This window comes from Rousettus aegyptiacus, unplaced genomic scaffold, assembly GCF_014176215.1.
Source record: "Rousettus aegyptiacus isolate mRouAeg1 unplaced genomic scaffold, mRouAeg1.p scaffold_m13_p_5, whole genome shotgun sequence".
Lineage (NCBI taxonomy): Eukaryota > Metazoa > Chordata > Mammalia > Chiroptera > Pteropodidae > Rousettus > Rousettus aegyptiacus.
In genome coordinates this window covers 120770922-120787584 of record NW_023416308.1, presented here as the reverse complement: position 1 = coordinate 120787584, position 16663 = coordinate 120770922, and the positions used below count along the sequence as shown (strand labels likewise).

At 72.8% G+C, this 16663-nt stretch overlaps 3 protein-coding genes across 3 annotated transcripts in view; all 3 read left to right on the top strand.

The window, feature by feature from the left end:
• Positions 1-321: 321 nt before the first annotated feature.
• SYT8 (synaptotagmin 8) lies at positions 322-5703 on the top strand. The gene is given in 12 exon segments (XM_036221622.1): positions 322-451; positions 788-897; positions 1605-1708; positions 3373-3436; positions 3438-3729; positions 3831-4000; positions 4369-4467; positions 4577-4748; positions 4795-4976; positions 5061-5166; positions 5258-5391; positions 5470-5703. Coding segments are annotated over 12 exon segments (1797 nt in total).
• Positions 5704-7036: 1333 nt separating this feature from the next.
• On the top strand, positions 7037-9374 carry TNNI2 (troponin I2, fast skeletal type). The gene is made up of 8 exons (XM_016149798.2): positions 7037-7122; positions 7687-7716; positions 7895-7901; positions 8281-8322; positions 8411-8539; positions 8680-8769; positions 8882-9058; positions 9179-9374. The coding sequence occupies exons 2-8, from the start codon at positions 7709-7711 to the stop codon at positions 9272-9274; spliced, it is 549 nt and encodes a 182-aa protein (XP_016005284.2). The 5' UTR covers positions 7037-7122; positions 7687-7708; the 3' UTR covers positions 9275-9374.
• A 4778-nt stretch (positions 9375-14152) lies between these two features.
• Positions 14153-16663, top strand: part of LSP1 (lymphocyte specific protein 1) — a 33436-nt gene continuing 30925 nt past the window's right edge. The window contains exon 1 of the mRNA XM_016149623.2: positions 14153-14273. Coding sequence (XP_016005109.2) covers positions 14206-14273 — 68 coding nt within the window. The 5' untranslated portion in view covers positions 14153-14205. The remainder of the gene's footprint in view (positions 14274-16663) is intronic.

Below are 16663 nucleotides of genomic sequence, written 5' to 3'. Positions count from 1 at the left end.
CCGCCCGCCGTGGCCCCGGAGCCGCCTCAGAGCCTCCCTCCCGCCCGCCCGGCCCTGCAGGTGGCCATGGTGTGACAGGCTCCTGGTTAAGCATTAACCAGTGCCACGTCCGGCCACCAGCCGCCATGGCTTCCGAGAGGCGCCCTGGCCTGGGAGGGCCACTTGATGCTGGGCCCGGGGACGGACGTGATGAGAGGGACTGGCCCCGATAGGCCGGCCCAGCCGGGCCGCGGAAGCCAGCGGCGCTGGCCTCTCGGAGCAGGGCCGTGGGGCCCGCTGACTCGTGGGACTCTCGAAGGGTGGCCCAGCCAGAGGCGAAGTATGGACGTGAAAGCCTCCCGAAGATTCTCTGGGCTCCAGCTGCCTGGGCGGCAGCAGGGCCGAGCAGCCTCGGACGGGCTCTGGGGGCTGGGGCGCCACCGCGGGCCCTGCCCAGGGCTCGCCGTGCTGGGTGCCAGGCCTCCGTGCGCCTGGTCCCCAGGGCACCAGACAGCTGTTCTCCTTCCAACCCAGACGCCCTCCTGGCTCGGGACACCAGCCCCAAGGTGCAGAGCCTTCTCAGACCGTGTCCGGACCCCCCTCTCGCTGCCCAAATGGGCCGTCACCCCGTCCGCCAGGCCTCTAGGGGGACTTGGGATGCCCTGGCCCCCGGGGACCCTTGGAGGTGGGCTGGGGCCAGATGCCCAATGCCCGGGTCTCTCGGGAGGCACCCTCCCCCCAGGGGAGATCCCGACTGCGAGGTGGGGCTCCCCGAAGCTCGGCCTCCCACACCCTCTCACCCACCAAGAACTTCCCGGTCACTGGCGCCATGAGCACCAGGCTCGGCCACGGCTTCTGAGCACCGCCCGGGGCCTAGGGGAAGGCCCGCGGCTGGCGGGCCACAGAGCCAGCCGTCAGGTGAGGGCGCTACTCCTGGGGGACTGCCACCCCACATTCGGGGGGACCTTGCTCTTCCCCCGGAAGGCCCACAGAGACTCGCTCCCACCAGAGGACATAGACTTCCGGTTGGACTGAAGGTGGGAGAGCTGGGTAGCATGGCTCTGAAGGGGGGGCCACCCGGAGCGGCAGGAAAGCCCACAGGAGGGGACCCAGCGGCCCCCCGCCCAGGGCAGCTGGGATGAGGGCTGGCTGGGGCAGGACGCACACTGCAGGGCAGGTCCGAGGGCCAGGAGTGACCGGTGGAGGGCTTCCTGGAAGAGGTGGGGTCCACGCGGCCCCTGAAGGTGAGTCCGGAGGAGACGGGCCGGGGAAGGTGTGGGCACTGACCGTGGGAGCAGACCGGCCTGCCAGCAGAGGCCACAGCTGTGTCTGCTGGAGGGCCCCCCAACGGGTGGCGGGAAGGGGGACGGGATGTGGGGGGGGGTGCCCGGCCCCCTCTGCTGGGGACACTGGACTGAGCCCCCCAGAGGGCTCCACAGCCTGGCCACAGGGGTGGACAGCAGGGAGGTCCCAGGAAGGGCCGTGCCTTCCGGGTGAGTGCAGGGAAGGTCCCTTCCAGAGGGAGCCCCAGGCTCGAGAGGAGAGACCTGGCCACCCTCCAGGGCCTGGAGGTGGGGGTTGCCCCGGCTCGACCACCCCCTGGGCTTCCTGCTCCTGTTCCCCAGAGCCCCAGGCCAGGCACAGGCCGCATGGCCAGCCCCGCGGAGCAGATGGCGCCACCTGGTGGCCGTGAGCCTGACCGAACCTTGACCACCATGCAGACCCGGAGGTCCTGAGGGACCCTTTGGCTCCCCAGGCCTCGGGCACCCTCTGCGCTCACAGCCTGGGACCCCCAGGGTCCCGGGGGCCTCTCTGGACAGCCTTTAGGCATTCTGTGGCCCTGGGGGGACGGCCCCCACTTGGCTGGCGCAGGGACGCTGCCCGGCCAGAAGCACCGAGCGCTCCCTGTGCCTCGGTGCCCGGCCCAGCCCAGGCGGGGACGCCGGCGCGGGCGCGGAGCGGCACACGCACGCACACACGTGTGCACACATGGGCCTGCGTGCGTGCACACAGGCACACGCAGATGGTGGCTCCGTGCTGACCCCGGCCCCCCGCTTCTGGGCCGTAAAACCCCGAGCAGCCCCTCTGACGCCGGAACACACGTCGGCGCTGGCAGCTCGCATCGGAAAGTCTGACTGCGAATTCCACACGGGGAGCGGGGCCCCTCGGAACGCGGCTGCTCCGGGGCGTTGCGGATGCTGAGCCAGCGGGCCGGGGGCCCTCGCAGGGTGTGCGGGCGGGACGGCAGCCGGGCCCGAGCGAGGGGGTGGGGGCCTCGCCCGGGCGCCCCTCGCCCGTCGGGGAACGTGCAGCCTCTGGTCCAGAACGGTCGGAATGTCAAGATGGCAGTGGAGGGTGTCGGACCGTGCAGGGCCCCCCCAAACCCCTCTCTGTGCTACGGTCCTTGAGGGGCGACAGAGCCGGGCCCAGGAGGCAGGACACGGGGGGGCCTGGGTGCCTCCCCTGTGTGGCTGCAGCCCCTCGCATGGACGTGAGGGGGTCGGGGTGCCTCTGCCCAGCCCTTTGGGGGAGGTCACGTCGGGGTCACGGTGGACTCCTCGCTGCCCCTCTGCCAGCTCAGGGCTCTGCTGGGTGTTGGTCCTTCTTGGAGGGGGTGGCCTGGGCTGAGCCCCTATAGCAGGGGGGTAGTAGGCTTTTGTGAACAAAGAGGGGGACCCCAAGTCGGAGGAACTGTGCCTCTTAGCTGCCAGTGCTGCTGAGGGGTGAGGCCAGGAGGAGCTGAGGCACAGAGCAGCCCCTGGGCCTGGGGTCATGGCGCACCCCACTGTGGCAGCGGGGCCCCCAGCTGGAATGCAGGGCCCCTGCTGTGGATGGGAGGAGCCAGCGCAGCCAGGTGTGCTCCCTCCCCAGGCCCCGGGCAGGTGGGCTGCGCCGGCCTGCCCTCCTTCCCCCCCCCCCCCCCCCAGCCTGGGGGAGGCAGATGGGCAGGTCTGGGCGGCTGGCTGCTGAGTCAGCCGGTAAGGAACATTCCACCGCTCCCAGCTACACCCTGCCCCCGCCCGCCCCCACCTCGCCTCCGCCCCAGGTGCTGCTGGCCCGGAGCCTGCCCGTGCCAGGAACGCACCTTCATGCTGAGCTTGCTTAGACCAGCTCCCACTGGCAGCCCAGCCCGCCCCTCTCCCCGCCTGCTCCCCCCGTGACCCCGGCGGGGCCCTGGCCCCTCCAAGCCCCATGGACACGTTCCCAGGTCACACCTGGGCTGGGGGCTCCCTCGCATGTGTGACGGGCAAACCCCAGTGGCCCGAGGTCAGGCAGAGATGAGCCGGGACCCAGCGACGACCCCCAGGCAGGGCCCCGAGCTGGGGGAGAGGGGCCGGGAGCCAGGCCTCCCCTGCCGGGAGGACCAGTGAGGGCAGGGCCCGGGCTGCCCAGGCTGGCCTGCTCGGCCGGGGCTGGGGGCTGGGGAGGTGGCCAGGAGGCCGGGCCTGTGGCAGCTAAGCCGGCACTTTGGCCAAAGCCCAGGGCCTCCCTCCCCTTGGCTCCACTCAGAACTGTCACCCCCGGCCACCCTGGGCTGCCTCTTCACACAGGCAGACCCGAGCGGGCTGCCGCTGGGCAGATGGGGTGGTGGGCAGGGTCCCCAGGCGCCAGCCTCACAGGCGATCCGGCCACCACAGCCGTCTCCTCCAAGCCAGCAGCGCAGGGCGATGGGGCGCCCCACAGGCCCAGCCCCGGCGGGCACCGCGGCTGAAACCGGGCTCACTCCAGCCCTCACCGCCGGGATCCCCAGTGAGTCGGGGGTCCTGGGCGGGGCGTGCGGCCGGCCCGGGCCAGAGCGGGGCAGCGCTGTCCACCGCGGTGTCTCAGGCCCCTCGCTGTGCCCACCCCAGGCCCCCGCTGGGCGGTCGTCGCTGTGGCCACTGTGGCCACGGCCCTCGTGGCCTCCTGTCTCCTCTGCGTCCTCTGCTGGTGCCGCGGCCGACGCACACCCAGGAGGCAGCCCGGGGACAAGGCGGCCGTGGGCCTGGCCCGGGTCCGCGGCGCCACCCCCCCACGCCCGGCCGGGTCCAGGCTCGGGGCGGCCCGGTGAGGTCCGGGGCGAGCGCAGCCCCAGGACGGGCTGGTCTGCCCAGAAACGGGGGCCAGCAGGCCTCCCAGGCAGGGGACCCACGAACAGAGTGGGGGGGAGCCATGACAGAGCAGGGCCCAGGGGCCGGGCGGCGCACTGCGGGGTGCCGCCGCAGGTTCTCGGGGGGCCACATTGCCAGATGTGGGTTGGGGGCCGGTCCACCGGTCCTGGCGGGTCTCAGAGCTGAGCTGGGGCCGTGAGCCTTCCGGTGGCCTGGCCCAGATGTGGGGACCCGGCCTGGCAGGTTCGGGCTCCGACGGCGGCCCCGGCAGCCCCTATCCCTAGTCCCTACCCTCCAGGTGCAGCCGGAGGTGGATGACGTGGAGTCCGGCCCGGGGGGGCCCCAGCCGTGGGGGCACCTGCAGCTGTCTCTGCACTACGACCTGGGAAGCCAGAAGGTGAGGCCCAGAGGGGCTGTGGGCTGGTGGTGGGTGCCGGGTGCCGGGTGCCGGGCTGACCGGGTGCTGGGCACAGGAGGCCCCTGGCTGAGCCCCTCCTGGCTCCCAGATCAGGGTGGGCCTCAGGCAGGTGGTGGGCCTGAGGGCCTGGGCCCCGGGCGGCACAGCAGACCCCTGCGCCTGCGTCCGCCTCTCCCCCGGGGCTGGGCACAGGCACGAGACAAAGGTGCACCGCGGCACGCTCTGCCCCGTGTTCGACGAGACCTGCAGCTTCCAGGTGAGTGCGGGCCGGCGGGCGGGCGGGCGGGCGCCGGGGTGGGGGCGGAGGCCGGCTCACGCGCCCGCCGCCCGCGGAGCTGCCCGGGGCCGCGCTGCTGGTGCACGTGAGGGACTCCCAGCGCTTCTCCCGGCACGAGCCGCTGGGCACGCTCCGCCTGCCGCTGGCCGCCGTGGACCCGCAGCCCATCCTGGAGCTGTGGCTCCCGCTGGGCCCGCCGGGCTCTGCCGAGGTGAAGCCGCTGACCCGCAGGCTCCGGCCCAGCCCTGGCTGCCGTGCCGGCGGGGACGCTCAGGCCGCCTGTCGCTGCCCGCAGGCCGGGGGGACGGGGGAGCTGTGCTGCTCGCTGCGCTACGTGCCCGGCTCAGGCCGGCTGACCGTGGTCGTGCTGGAGGCCCGGGGCCTGAGCCCGGGGCTGGCGGGTAAGAGGCGCACCCGCCCCTCTGCGTGGACAGAGGGCCCCGGGCTGCGCGCTCAGGCCCGGCCCGCCGCCCCGTTGCTCTCGCCGCCCAGAGCCCCTCGTGAAGGTGCAGCTGATGCTGAACCAGAGGCAGTGGAGGAGCCGCGGGACGTCCGCCAGGGGGCCCCCGGCCGCGCCCTCCTTCAACGAGGCCTTCACCTTCCGTGGGCCCCTCAGCCAGGTCCAGGTGGGCTGCCCGGAGGCGGGGGCCAGCCTGACCGCCATCTCCGTCTCTCCGCTCCGCACGTCCACCTGCCTCCCCCAGAGCGTGGATCTGGTGCTGGCCGTCTGGGCCCGGGGCCCGCGGTTTCGGGCCGAGCCCGTCGGGAAGGTGGTGCAGGGCACCCGGGCCTCCGGCCAGCCCCTGCAGCACTGGGCAGACATGCTGGCCCACGCCCGGCGGCCTGTCGCCCAGTGGCACCGCCTGCGGCCCCCCAGCGAGGTGGGCCAGGCCCTGGCCCGGGAGCCCCGCCCGCACCTGCCTCTGCCCGGCTCCTGAGGGCGAACCCCACAGCCTCGGCCTCCCTGGGCTGAGCTGCGGGCACCTGTCCAGGCCCCCCCCCAGGGGCCCACCGCAATAAATACCTCCTTCCACCCCCACCACGAGTCCTTTCTGAGTGTTCGGGGACACAAGAGGGTCAGGGACCCCTCCCGAGGGCAAGGAGAGCGAGGTCCTGAGGCCGCTGACCGAGGCCTGAGCCCTGAGAGAAGTGAAGGGGGCCCTTCCAAGCCCACCGGGGACGAGACCGGCGGGAGGCCCCCTCCCGGTGTGCGGGCTGGGGCGTCACGCGCGGTGTGGGGCGAGGCGGGCTATCGACGGCCCCGCGGGCACAGGGCAGGCGATCGAGAGACGCTTGGGGGGTGGCGATGCTGGAAGGAATGAACCCCAACCCCAGGGCCCCCCTCCAGGCCCTCTCAGAGCCCCCAAAACCTTCGGGAGAGTGGCTGCGGGGCCTCCCGCGAGCGAGCAGCAGGGGGCAGTAGCAACCTTCCGAGCAGCGGGGCCTCCGGGGGCTCGGGTTGGGCTGGCTGGGAAAGTAGCTCTAATCCCTGCACATCTGGCTCTCCCTGACCCTCCCCCGGCCGAGGCCCCGCCAGCGCTGGGGCCCGAGCCCCCAGCTCAGCGAGTGCCAAGTCATGGCGCTCCAGATGGCGGTGCTGGGCGGGGGCCCGGGCGGGGGCCCAGGCGGGGGACGGGGCCTCGCTGGGGTGGGGAGGCGATGCAGGGCCTGCCTAGGCCCCAAGCCGCTCGAGTTCCTGGCTGGCGCCGCCGTCTCACGAGAGGGACGTGGAGGGGGGGTGCTGTGAACCAACGGCCGTCGGACAGGGCACCCAGGACACGGCCACACGTCCAGGACACCCCCCAACAACCCTCGCTCCTGCTCCAGGGCGGGAAGGCAGGAGCTCACCCCGGGGAGGGCAGCCCCCACCCCAGAGCCCCTCGGCCACGTGGCTGAGGCGCCCATCGGGCTAAAAGGGGAACAGAGAGCTGTAGGAGCGGCCGTCGGTCCCCAGAAAATCGCGGTGTGGACCCTGACATGGGACGAGACGGAGCCAGGCTCCCAGGGACCCCACGGAGGCCCGGCCGGGCCGTGGACAGCCACCTTCGGGCTCCTTGCAAGGAGCAGGAGGCTTCTCGAGTTTGTCACTGGTCCCGAAATAGAGCAACCCAATCTCGGCACCCCCGCCCCCCCACACCAAGACTTCTTGGCCTGGACGGTGGCACGCGGCCGGGGCAGGCCAGGCCGCCTGGGCAGGTGGGGAGGCCCCGGGCCCCCATTGGTCTGAGGAGGGCTCCATGCCCTTTCTGAGCGGGGGCCCGGCCTGGGGAGGCCATTTATACCCCTCCCCTGGGCCCACCAGCCCGACTCGGCACCACGGCCTGACCTCACGCCCAGCACTGCTGCCCCGACACTAGGTGAGGCCGGCCAGCGGCCGAGGCTGGGACAGGCACTCCCACGCTGGCTAGAGGGGCTCCCCAGGGCGGGGCTGGGGGCTGGGGGCCACCAGCGGCCCTCTGCGGGGGCTTCCGGGGAGCCGGAAGCGAGGGGCACACACACTGGGAGGAGGGCTGGGGTACGACAGGGGCCTGGACAGACCCCCGGTGGCCAGGCCTCGTTTCTGGGACCCTGGAAAGGGACTTCGTGGGTCGAGAGACCCCAGGCCGAAGTGGGGAGCAGCTTCTCGCAGGCACTTGGGCCCGAAGCCGAAGGAGCCGAGTTAAAAATAGCCCGGGGCTCTGGCAGCCACCTGCGCTGGCCCCGCCGCCGCCCTCGGGGACAGCTGCGGCACCCGGGCCTGCCCGGGACATTTCTGGAACACTTTTCCCTTCGCTCCCAGCCCCAGGGAATTCCAAGACATTGCCACCCCACCCCCCCGCCGGAAGTTTGGAGTTGGGGGCGGGGCGAGGTTAGCGTGAGGTGCCGCGCCCCCCACCCGCGGGCAGCTCGTGGCCCTGACACCCCGGTTTTCTCTCCCACAGGCTCCAGGCCCAGGACTTCAGGATGGGGGAGTACGTGGAGCCCCCAGTCTTAGTGTCCATCCCACCCGTACCCCCGCTGCCCCGGCAGTGGCCCCTGCCCACCCGGCCCCCCCCCCCGCCCCCGCTCCCACCTGCTCCCCCTACGACCCCGTACACGACCCTAACTTCTTTCTTCTCTTCCCCCACCCCTGCGCCCCTCCTGGGACAGTGATGAGGTGAGTACCTTCTTGGGGTGAAACTCTGAGGGGATAGGTCAGAGGTCAGGGCTCGAAGCCCCGGGAAGGCATCGCACCCCCGCCCCCCGCCCACACATACAGACGCGAGGGGAAGTGGCCGCCTGGCGTCTGCTGCCTCAGGGGAAGCGAGGCCTGGTCGCGGGGTCGCTTCTTCTTTCTGGCGACCGCACCCCCCCGGCCCGTGCTGCCTCTGAGGTCCAGCGACCTCCTCACCTGTGGCGCCCGGGGCGGCCCCCCAGCAGCGCCTCGGGCGCCCGAGCTGCCCCCTGGCCCGGATGGACGGACGCGTGCAGGGGCCGCGGGGCGGCGTGGGGCCCTGGGTCGGCCCTGATGCTGCCTCCTCTCCTCCGCCCCACAGAAACGAAACAGGGCCATCACGGCCCGCAGACAGCACCTGAAGGTAGGGGCCGCCCGGGGGGCGGCGGGGGGCGGCGGGGGGCCGCGCAGGCCGCGCCGCAGCCGCTCACGCGCCCGCCTCGCCCGCACAGAGCGTCATGCTCCAGATCGCGGCCACCGAGCTGGAGAAGGAGGAGGGGCGCCGGGAGTCGGAGAAGCAGAACTACCTGTCCGAGCACTGCCCCCCGCTGCACATCCCCGGCTCCATGGCCGAGGTGCAGGTACCCCGGGCCCCGGCCGCGGTGCCCCCGTTTCCCCACTGGCCACGGGGGCAGGCGGGGCGGGCAGGGCAGCCGGGGGGCAGCGTCGGGGCGCCCCCCCCACCCGCCCCCACGCCCACCCGCCCGCCCCCGCCCCCCAGGAGCTCTGCCGACAGCTGCACGCCAAGATCGACGCAGCGGAGGAGGAGAAGTACGACATGGAGATGAAGGTGCAGAAGAGCACCAAGGAGGTGAGCGGGGCGCGGGGGGCGCGGGGGGCGCGGGGGGCGGGGGTCACGGGGCGCCCCGGCTGGGCGGCGGCGGGCCCCGCCGGCTCCCGCCCAGCCCTGCGCGCCCCCCCAGCTGGAGGACATGAACCAGAAGCTCTTCGACCTGAGAGGCAAGTTCAAGCGGCCGCCCCTGAGGCGCGTGCGCATGTCGGCCGACGCCATGCTCAAGGCGCTGCTGGGCTCCAAGCACAAGGTGTGCATGGACCTGAGGGCCAACCTGAAGCAAGTCAAGAAGGAGGACACGGAGAAGGTGCGCCGGCCGGGCCCGGCTGGGGGCGGGCCCCGGGAGCGCGGGGGGGGGGGGGGCGGGGGGGGGGCCCTGCGCCCCTTGCGCATGCGCCTGAGCCTCACCACCACCCCCCCACCCCAGGAGCGGGACCTGCGCGACGTGGGTGACTGGCGGAAGAACATCGAGGAGAAGTCCGGCATGGAGGGCCGGAAGAAGATGTTCGAGACCGAGTCCTAGGTCCCCGCGGCCACCACCCGCCGCGGGGCACTCGCGAGGACAGACAGCCCGAGCCCCCGGGCTGGGGCGCGCTCGCCTCGGCTGTCAATAAAGGCTTCGGACCCCACGACCCGTGTGCTGTGGTCCCGTCCCAGCCCCGCTGCCCGCGCTCTGGGAGGCCCCGTCGTCGGTGCCTGCGTGCGAGCAGCTGGGGACGCGGCGCCGGGTCCCTGCACGGGCAGGGCCGGCAAGGCCCTGCGCCCCGCGGCTGCGCGGTGTGGTCGGGGGTCAGCGGTCAGCTCCTGGGTGCTCCCCAGGGCTCTGTCTGAACACACCGGACCCCGCAGGGGCTGGAGACCGACGGCCCAGTGGGGGGTTCTCAAAACCAGACATCTGTCCACTCGCACAGTCATCACGAGGGGCTTTGCCCGCGCAGAGACCCTCGCTGCAGGACCCAAGCCCCGCGGGGGCCGGGGCAGGCGCGTGCGGGGTGGGCTGCCTCTCCCGGGTTCCCCGCACCCTCCCACAGGGCGCGGGGGGGGGGGGGGGGGAGCAATCCTGCTTCGCTGCCCTCCCAGGGCGCCTCACACGCAGGGGAGAGGGGCTGCTTGGCTGGGGTCTGGCCCCACATGGGCCCCACATGGGCGCAGAGGGAGGGCTTGGCTCCTTCCTGCTCAGCCCCAAGGCCTCGGCCCACCTCACACATCAAGCAACGGATGAAGGCTGTCACAGCAAGGCCGCGGCTGTCAGCCTCCCTGGTGATGGATGGCCCGGCGTCCGCCCGCCAAGGCCCCTCGGCTCAGATCTTCGGTGGGGCGCCCGGGGGAGGCCAGGCCTGGGCCCCATGATGGAGAAGCTGTCTGTCCTGCCCTTGCCCCCGGTTCCCAGGGAGCTGCGGGGGCCGGAGATGGGAAGGGGGCCTGCTGTCAGCCCCGGCCGCCTCCAGGGACCGGCGGCCTTCACCAGCACCTCCCGCCCCCCTCCAGCCGGGCGGGCCGCGTCCTTTGAACAGCTCCCATGGGCTCACCAAGCAGGTGACCCTGCAGCTCCCGCGGGCAAGACTCGCCGCCGTGGGGGTGGGGGACACGGTCTGCAGGGAAACGAACGTTTTTGTAAAAGGCTGGAGAATGTGAGACAAAACTCCAGATGACGGCTCCCCGGGCGGGGAGCTGGGGGGGCCCCACGGCGGGAGCACCTACGGAGACATGGGTTTGGGGACCGTCACAATCCGGGGGCAGGACGGTGGGTTTAGGGGTGTTTGTCGCACTTCTCAGGGAACAGATACAGGAAGCAGAGGAGGGCCAGGCTAACCAGCGTCCACACAGCCTGGTGGCCACACAGCCCGGGACAAGGCTGACGGGCGGCTCTTGGGAAGCGTGTAGCCCAGAGCCCGGCACATAGCGAGGGCCGTGCATTCTAGAAAGATCTCCTCGGGGTGGAGGCTGCACAGTGGGAGCTGAGGCTGGAGCCGTGGGTGGGGGGGCGGTGTGGGGCTGGAGGTGGGGGTGTCGCCCTGCGGGGCGGCGTGTGTGCAGGCCGGCGCCCGCTCCCCGCCCCACCGCAGCCCGAGGCCTCCGTCCCTGACGCTGTCAGCCTGGGAGGGGGCCGACGGCCGAGCCCAGGGCTGGGGCGGCAAGGACGTGGATGGATCTCGATGTCCTGATGGCCAAGAAAGCAGAGACGTGGGCAAAACTAATCGAAAATAAAAAAAAATAAACCCGGTGGGAGTGAGTCACAAGGACGCAGAAGGGCCGACGAGCTGAAAGCGATGTTTCACGGGGAATGTACTGACGCTGGCGTCTGCGCTGCGGTCAGGTGACCCGCCCAGCGCTGACCCCTTCGGTCCCCGGGCCCAGGCCCGCCCTCGCCCCTGTGGCCAACGATCTACAGGCCTCCCTGGCACCCTGCTCCCCAGCTCCCACGACCTCCTCCTCACGGCCTCCTGCTGGGCCTCCGTCCGTCTCCCGACTCCGCACATGGGCGCGGACGTGGGCTCGCCTGCCTCGCAGGCCCCACAGCGAGGGGCCACCGCTGGCACCCCTGGCCCTCCCCAGCCCTCCCGGGCTCGCCATGCCCGCCTCGGCCCAGCCTGCCAGCTTCACCCTGGCCGTCCTGCCACCCTCGGGTCTCCTCCCCTCCTTGCTGGCTGGACACAGAGGACCAGCCCGGGCGCTGAGGTCCTTGGGGAGGAGCGGCCTGGGGTCCCAGCACAGTCGCGGATAGCCAGACGGGAGTGCGGGGTCCTCGGTCATGGCCACTGGTCTTCCCCGATGACCGGGGTCCCTGTACCGGTGTCCCGGGCCACCGTGAAGAAGCGCCGCGGACCGGGCAGCTCCCCCCGCGGCCGCTCCCCCGGGCGTGCGGACGCCGTCCCCTCCCTGCGTCCCGCATGGCCGTCCCTCTGTGTGTGTCTGTGTGCTGACCTCTGCTCATGACGGCACAGTCGCAGGGGACCAGGGCCCGCCCCAGGGACCCCACTTCAACTTGGCCGTGTGCAAAGACCCGTTTCCTAATCAGATCGAGCCCGCAGGCCCCGGGCGTTGGGACCCGCACGTGTGACTTCCGGGGGGGGGGGCGCCATGCAGCCCGGGACACCCCCGGGCCTGTCCCTTCTCCAGCCGACTTTCTTGGCCCTCGCCATCTCTCCCCTGGTCCCTCAAGACACGCTTCCCATTGTCCGTCCGCCTCTCCCCGCATCCCGCCTCCGGCCCTCGGGCCCTTCGCTACCCCCGCGTCCCTCGGCCTGTGCCCCCACCCCCGGGGGTGGCCTCCACCACCCTGTGGCCCTGGGACGCCGGTGGCCGGCGGGCCGCGTGCTGACGCGCATGCCGACGCGCCGTGACCCTTCGTCCTCCCAAGGCCCGGCCGCCGCGCGGACCTCTGCAGGCCACTCTGAGCCCTCGGCGGCGTGGCCAGGTCCCCACGCCAGACACGCTCGGCCCTTTCCCGGCCTGACCGACAGTGTGCGGTGACCGCTTCCTCATCCTTGACTTCTCCTCGCTCGCTCCGCCCACTCTCTCCTGTCCCTCCCTGGCGTCTTGCCATCCAATGTCGCTTGAGCGTGTGGTGCTGACGCTGTCCTCCTTCGGGACTGTCCCGGCTGGGCCTTGGAGGCCGCCTCGCCCACGTGCCCGGCTGCCCCGACGGTCCGCTTCGATGTCCCCGGGCAGTGCGGTCAGTGCTCCCCCCTCTGTCCCCTTGTCCCCGCCCGCCTCGCCCAGCGGGGCGGGTCCCTCCCGGGCGGGTCCCTCCCCGGCACTGTGAGGGGCCCGCTGGTCCCGGCCCCTCCCCAGCTGTCCGTGGGGCTCCTTGGCTTGCAGACGCGCCCTCCCGTCCCTGCCTTCATGTGCACGTGGCCTTGTCCCCACGGGTGGGCCTGTCCCCACGAGGACGGTCACATCGGATCAGGGCCACCCCGTGACCTCGTCTTAGCTAGTCACGTCTGCAATGGCCTGTGTCCCAGTCAGGTCCCATCCTGAGGTGCCGGGGGTGAGGACGTCGACCTGTGACTCTGGGGGGGGTGGTCACAGCTCAACACGAGGCTGGAGGGACCTTCGGGCCGGGGACAGACGGAGGGAGGGAGGAGGCCACGCGGGGGGCCCCGGGCCCAGCACACGCTTGGCTTCGCTCCCCCGTCTCCTTGAAATTCTCAGCCGCGTTTGAGCAGAGGCCGTGATTTTCATCTCCTTCAGGGTCCTGCAAATGGGGGCGCCGGCCCCGCCTTCGAGCAGCAAATGGCAGGGTGGGGGCCCACGTGTCGGGGGGCGCCCAGCCTGCGCTGGCCACGCGACGTAGGGGCCAACTTCACTGCTGGCCAGAGGGAACCCAAACGACAGTCCGGCGGGGGTCCCCCACTGGCGAGGGGCCCAGGCGGTGTGGGCGCTGGAGGCTCGTGCCCTGGGGCTGCTGGGGCCTGGCCCCGCTCTGACGGACAGGCACTGAGGGGGCCCCACCGCCTCCGCTGGCCCCCGGGCCTCTCTCCTGCCCCCTTTACTCCATGCCCCTTCCCGTTGGATTTCTCAGACCACCACTGGCCAGGGCTTGGCAGGATGGCCCAGGGCTCCCCTTCCCCCCTTGTGGGCCCGAGGGCCAGCCCAGGTCCGTGAGGGTAGTCCCTGCCACCCGCGTGGCAGTCCCAACTTGGCCAAGTGGCAGACAGCTCGAGGGCCCCCAGCTTTGGGGTCTGGCCACCACAGCTGCCCACCACCCCCGCTCTGGTTGGCAAAGGGTGGAAACAGACTCGGTCTTCCTGGTGCCCACCAGGGAAGTCCCTGACCCTTGACCCCTGGAGCCTGGGGACGCTGGCCGTCACACGCCAGTCTCCAGCCCCTCGAACACGGGATGAGGGGAGGCAGAGTTGGGAGACAAGGGCTGGGGCCACGGGGAGACCCATAGCCCGGCGGCTCGAGAAAGCCAAGAAAACAAGACGACTCATGACCGCAGAGGTCCCGGGCAGCACGGGCCCGTCAGGGGCGTGGAGGCGCCGGGCGAGGGAGCACCTGCTGTGTGAGCACGCGGCCCGGTCCATCCCGAGGGGTCAGGACGCCGAGCGCGGAGGCTGGGGCACCAGAGCCGCACCCTGGCCCTGGGGACGGCCAGCCGGCGGGGAGGATCTCCGCATCCCGGCCGCGAGGGACCGGGCCGGGGGCGCGGGGGCTCGGGGGCGCGGTGCGGGCACCGGGACTCTGGACCACACACGGTGCCCCGGTCCCCCCCCCATGGGGCCTGTCACCCCAGGCCCCTGCCACTTGCTTCATGCTTCCTGGTGGCTGGTTCTCTCTACTCTTGTAGCAACAACTTAAAAACAACACCCCAGCCAGGGCCCAAACCTCAACCTGCCGCCGGAAGGGGGAAGTGAAACCGAGGGGTGGGGGGCGGGGGCGCGGCCGCCGCCCCAGGAAGCGCCCTGAGCCCCTGCACACACTCAGCCGCACGGCCCGGACGCCAGGCCCATGGCGGAGGCTCCGAGCCAGGGCTGCTCCGAGGAGCAGGAATTGCTGCTGGCGGAAGGAGGTGCCGGGTAAGGGCCGGGAGCCGTGCGCCGGGGCCCACTCCGGGTGGCCGGGGAGGGGGCGCGTGAGGCCCGGGCCGGCGGCGGGACCCCGGGCCCGGGCCTGCATGGGCGAGGCTGGGCTCCCCGTGAGTGAGCTCGCGGGATGCTGGTCTGGACGCAGGGGCCTGGGGTGGACGCGGCCTGGGTGGCCGGACCCGCAGCAGAGGTCGGCAGGGCGGGAGGCCTGGCCCAGAAGGGCTGCCCGGCCCCGGGGCCCTCAGAGCCCTCACGGGGGGCTCGGCTGAGCCCCGTCCTCCCTCCGGGATGGAGGCCGAGGGTGTGGGAGGGGCCTTTCGCTGGGGGGACATGAAGGGTAGGCAGGCGGAGGTCGTGCGGGTTGCTGGCCACAAAGAGCCCCTCGTGGTGCCGGAGCTGGGCGGAGGGAGCCCGGGGCCGCTTTGGGGGGCCACTGAGCTGGGCGGCGTGGGGCCGCTGGGGACCCGGCTCGTGCAGAGCGGAGGAGGGTCCCGGGCTGGCCCAGCCGCGCCTTGGGGTCCCACCGCCCAGGGAGATGGGAGTGGTCAGGCCTGGGCGTGGGAGGCGTCCGGCGGCAGAGGGCTGCCTGACAGGCCGCCGGCCCAGGGCGGAGACCGGACACCAGTGGCCCAGGGCGGACTGTCCCCTGCCCCGGGCAGCGGAGGGGAGGCGCGGCCACCGGGGCCTCCTCGCAGCCGCAGGCGGGCCCCATGGCCTCGGCGCTGGCTTACGAAGCAGACGCGGGCCCCGGCTCTGCCGCTGCGGGCTGGCGGCAGCCATACCTGGGCCGTGCCGCGGCTTTTCCTGGTGACAGGGACATGCAGGGCCGTCTGCAGGGCCTGCGGGCGTGCGGGTGGGGGGAGGGGAGGGCTGCGGCTGCAGGCGGAACCCCAGGCGGAACCCCAGGCGGGGCCTGCACACCTGCACGGCCCAGTGCGGGGCTGCTGGGGCCTGGGCGGAGCCGGGCGGCCTGGGCCGGGGCCTGGGCAGGGGCAGGGCCAGGGCCGGGGCCGGGGCAGGGGCAGGGCCGGGGCCGGGGCAGGGGCAGGGCCAGGGCCGGGGCAGGGGCAGGGGCAGGGCCAGGGCCGGGGCAGGGGCAGGCCGCGCGTGCCGGGCAGGGCCGCCACGGCGCAGTGCGCCTCGCAGGGGCCCGGTGGCGCCCGACACCCCGGCGGGGGTCGTGAGCGCCGAGGAGGCCGGGGCCCAGTGGGGTGGCCATGTCCTCGGGGGAGGCTCTGGGCACTCGGCAGCTGGCGGGACAGCTATGTCCCACTCAGAAACGGCTGCTCACGTCAGCACCTTCCTGACCCCCGGCTTGCGGTGCTCCTCGGCCACCTCATGCCCAAAGAAGGTCACAGCCTGAGCCGCCCGGCCGGGCCCGCCCCGCCCCCCGCCCGCCTCCTTGGGCCATCCTTGGGCACCGGTCTCCGCAGCTGTCCCCGACAGGACAGGAGGGGGTGGCGGGAAGGGCCACGGCCGCCTCGCAGGCCGCCGGGCAGGCGACCGGTGGGGCCGACCCCGAGGCGTCGGTCACTGTGTGGGGGGCGGAGGCCGCGCCCGGGCGGGGGCTCGGGCTGCAGAGCCGGCCGGGACGCACCCCTGGGCCCCCGGCCGGGTGCGGCGAGCCTCCCGGTGTGGTTTGTGCCACGGACCTTTCAGAACGAAACCGAGACAGGGCGAGGCGCTTTGTCATTTCACAAGGTGACCGAGGGAACTGGGATTTTTCTTGTGGAGCACGTAAAGTCCCCATGACCAGGCAAGGGGCGTGTGGCCTGGGAAGCCCCTCCCGGAAGCCCCCAGGGGTTCCGCTGAGTCTGCTGGGCCCACGGAGGGGCTGTCAGGGTCTCGGGCAGGCTGTGCCCCTCCAACTGGGCAAACGGGCAGCCCCCTCGGACTGCCCTGGGAGGGTCTCATCCCCCTGAGGGAGCCAGGAAGCCTGTGGCAGGGGACGCAGGGGACCTGTTGGGCTGGGACCCCGCACGCAGCCAGGCCCCTGGGTGGCCCTCCCACCCACCCGCCTGCCCTCGGCAGAGCCAGACACCGCCCGGCACGCGGGGTGCATGGCCCTGGAGTAATGGGCAGGTCCCGAAGGCCAGTCATGAGGGAGGCACGGCCAGGCAGAGTCCCCTGGCAGCGGGCTTCTGGGGCGGGAGACCGAGAGGCTGGACGCTGGGCTCCTTCCCCAGCTGAGCTGGGCTGGGCCTCGGGACCTCCAGGTGGGCCTCATCTCTTCCTCCCCTCGGGTCAGGGGTCTCTGGTGGCCGGAAATTTCCCAGGAGAGGGGGCGGCTGAGCTCAGCCCTGATGATGGACGCCTTCCTCCCCGCGGGGCTGGCCGCGGTCCTGGCTTCCTCCCCCGTCCAGCGGGCCCCGCCACGTGCC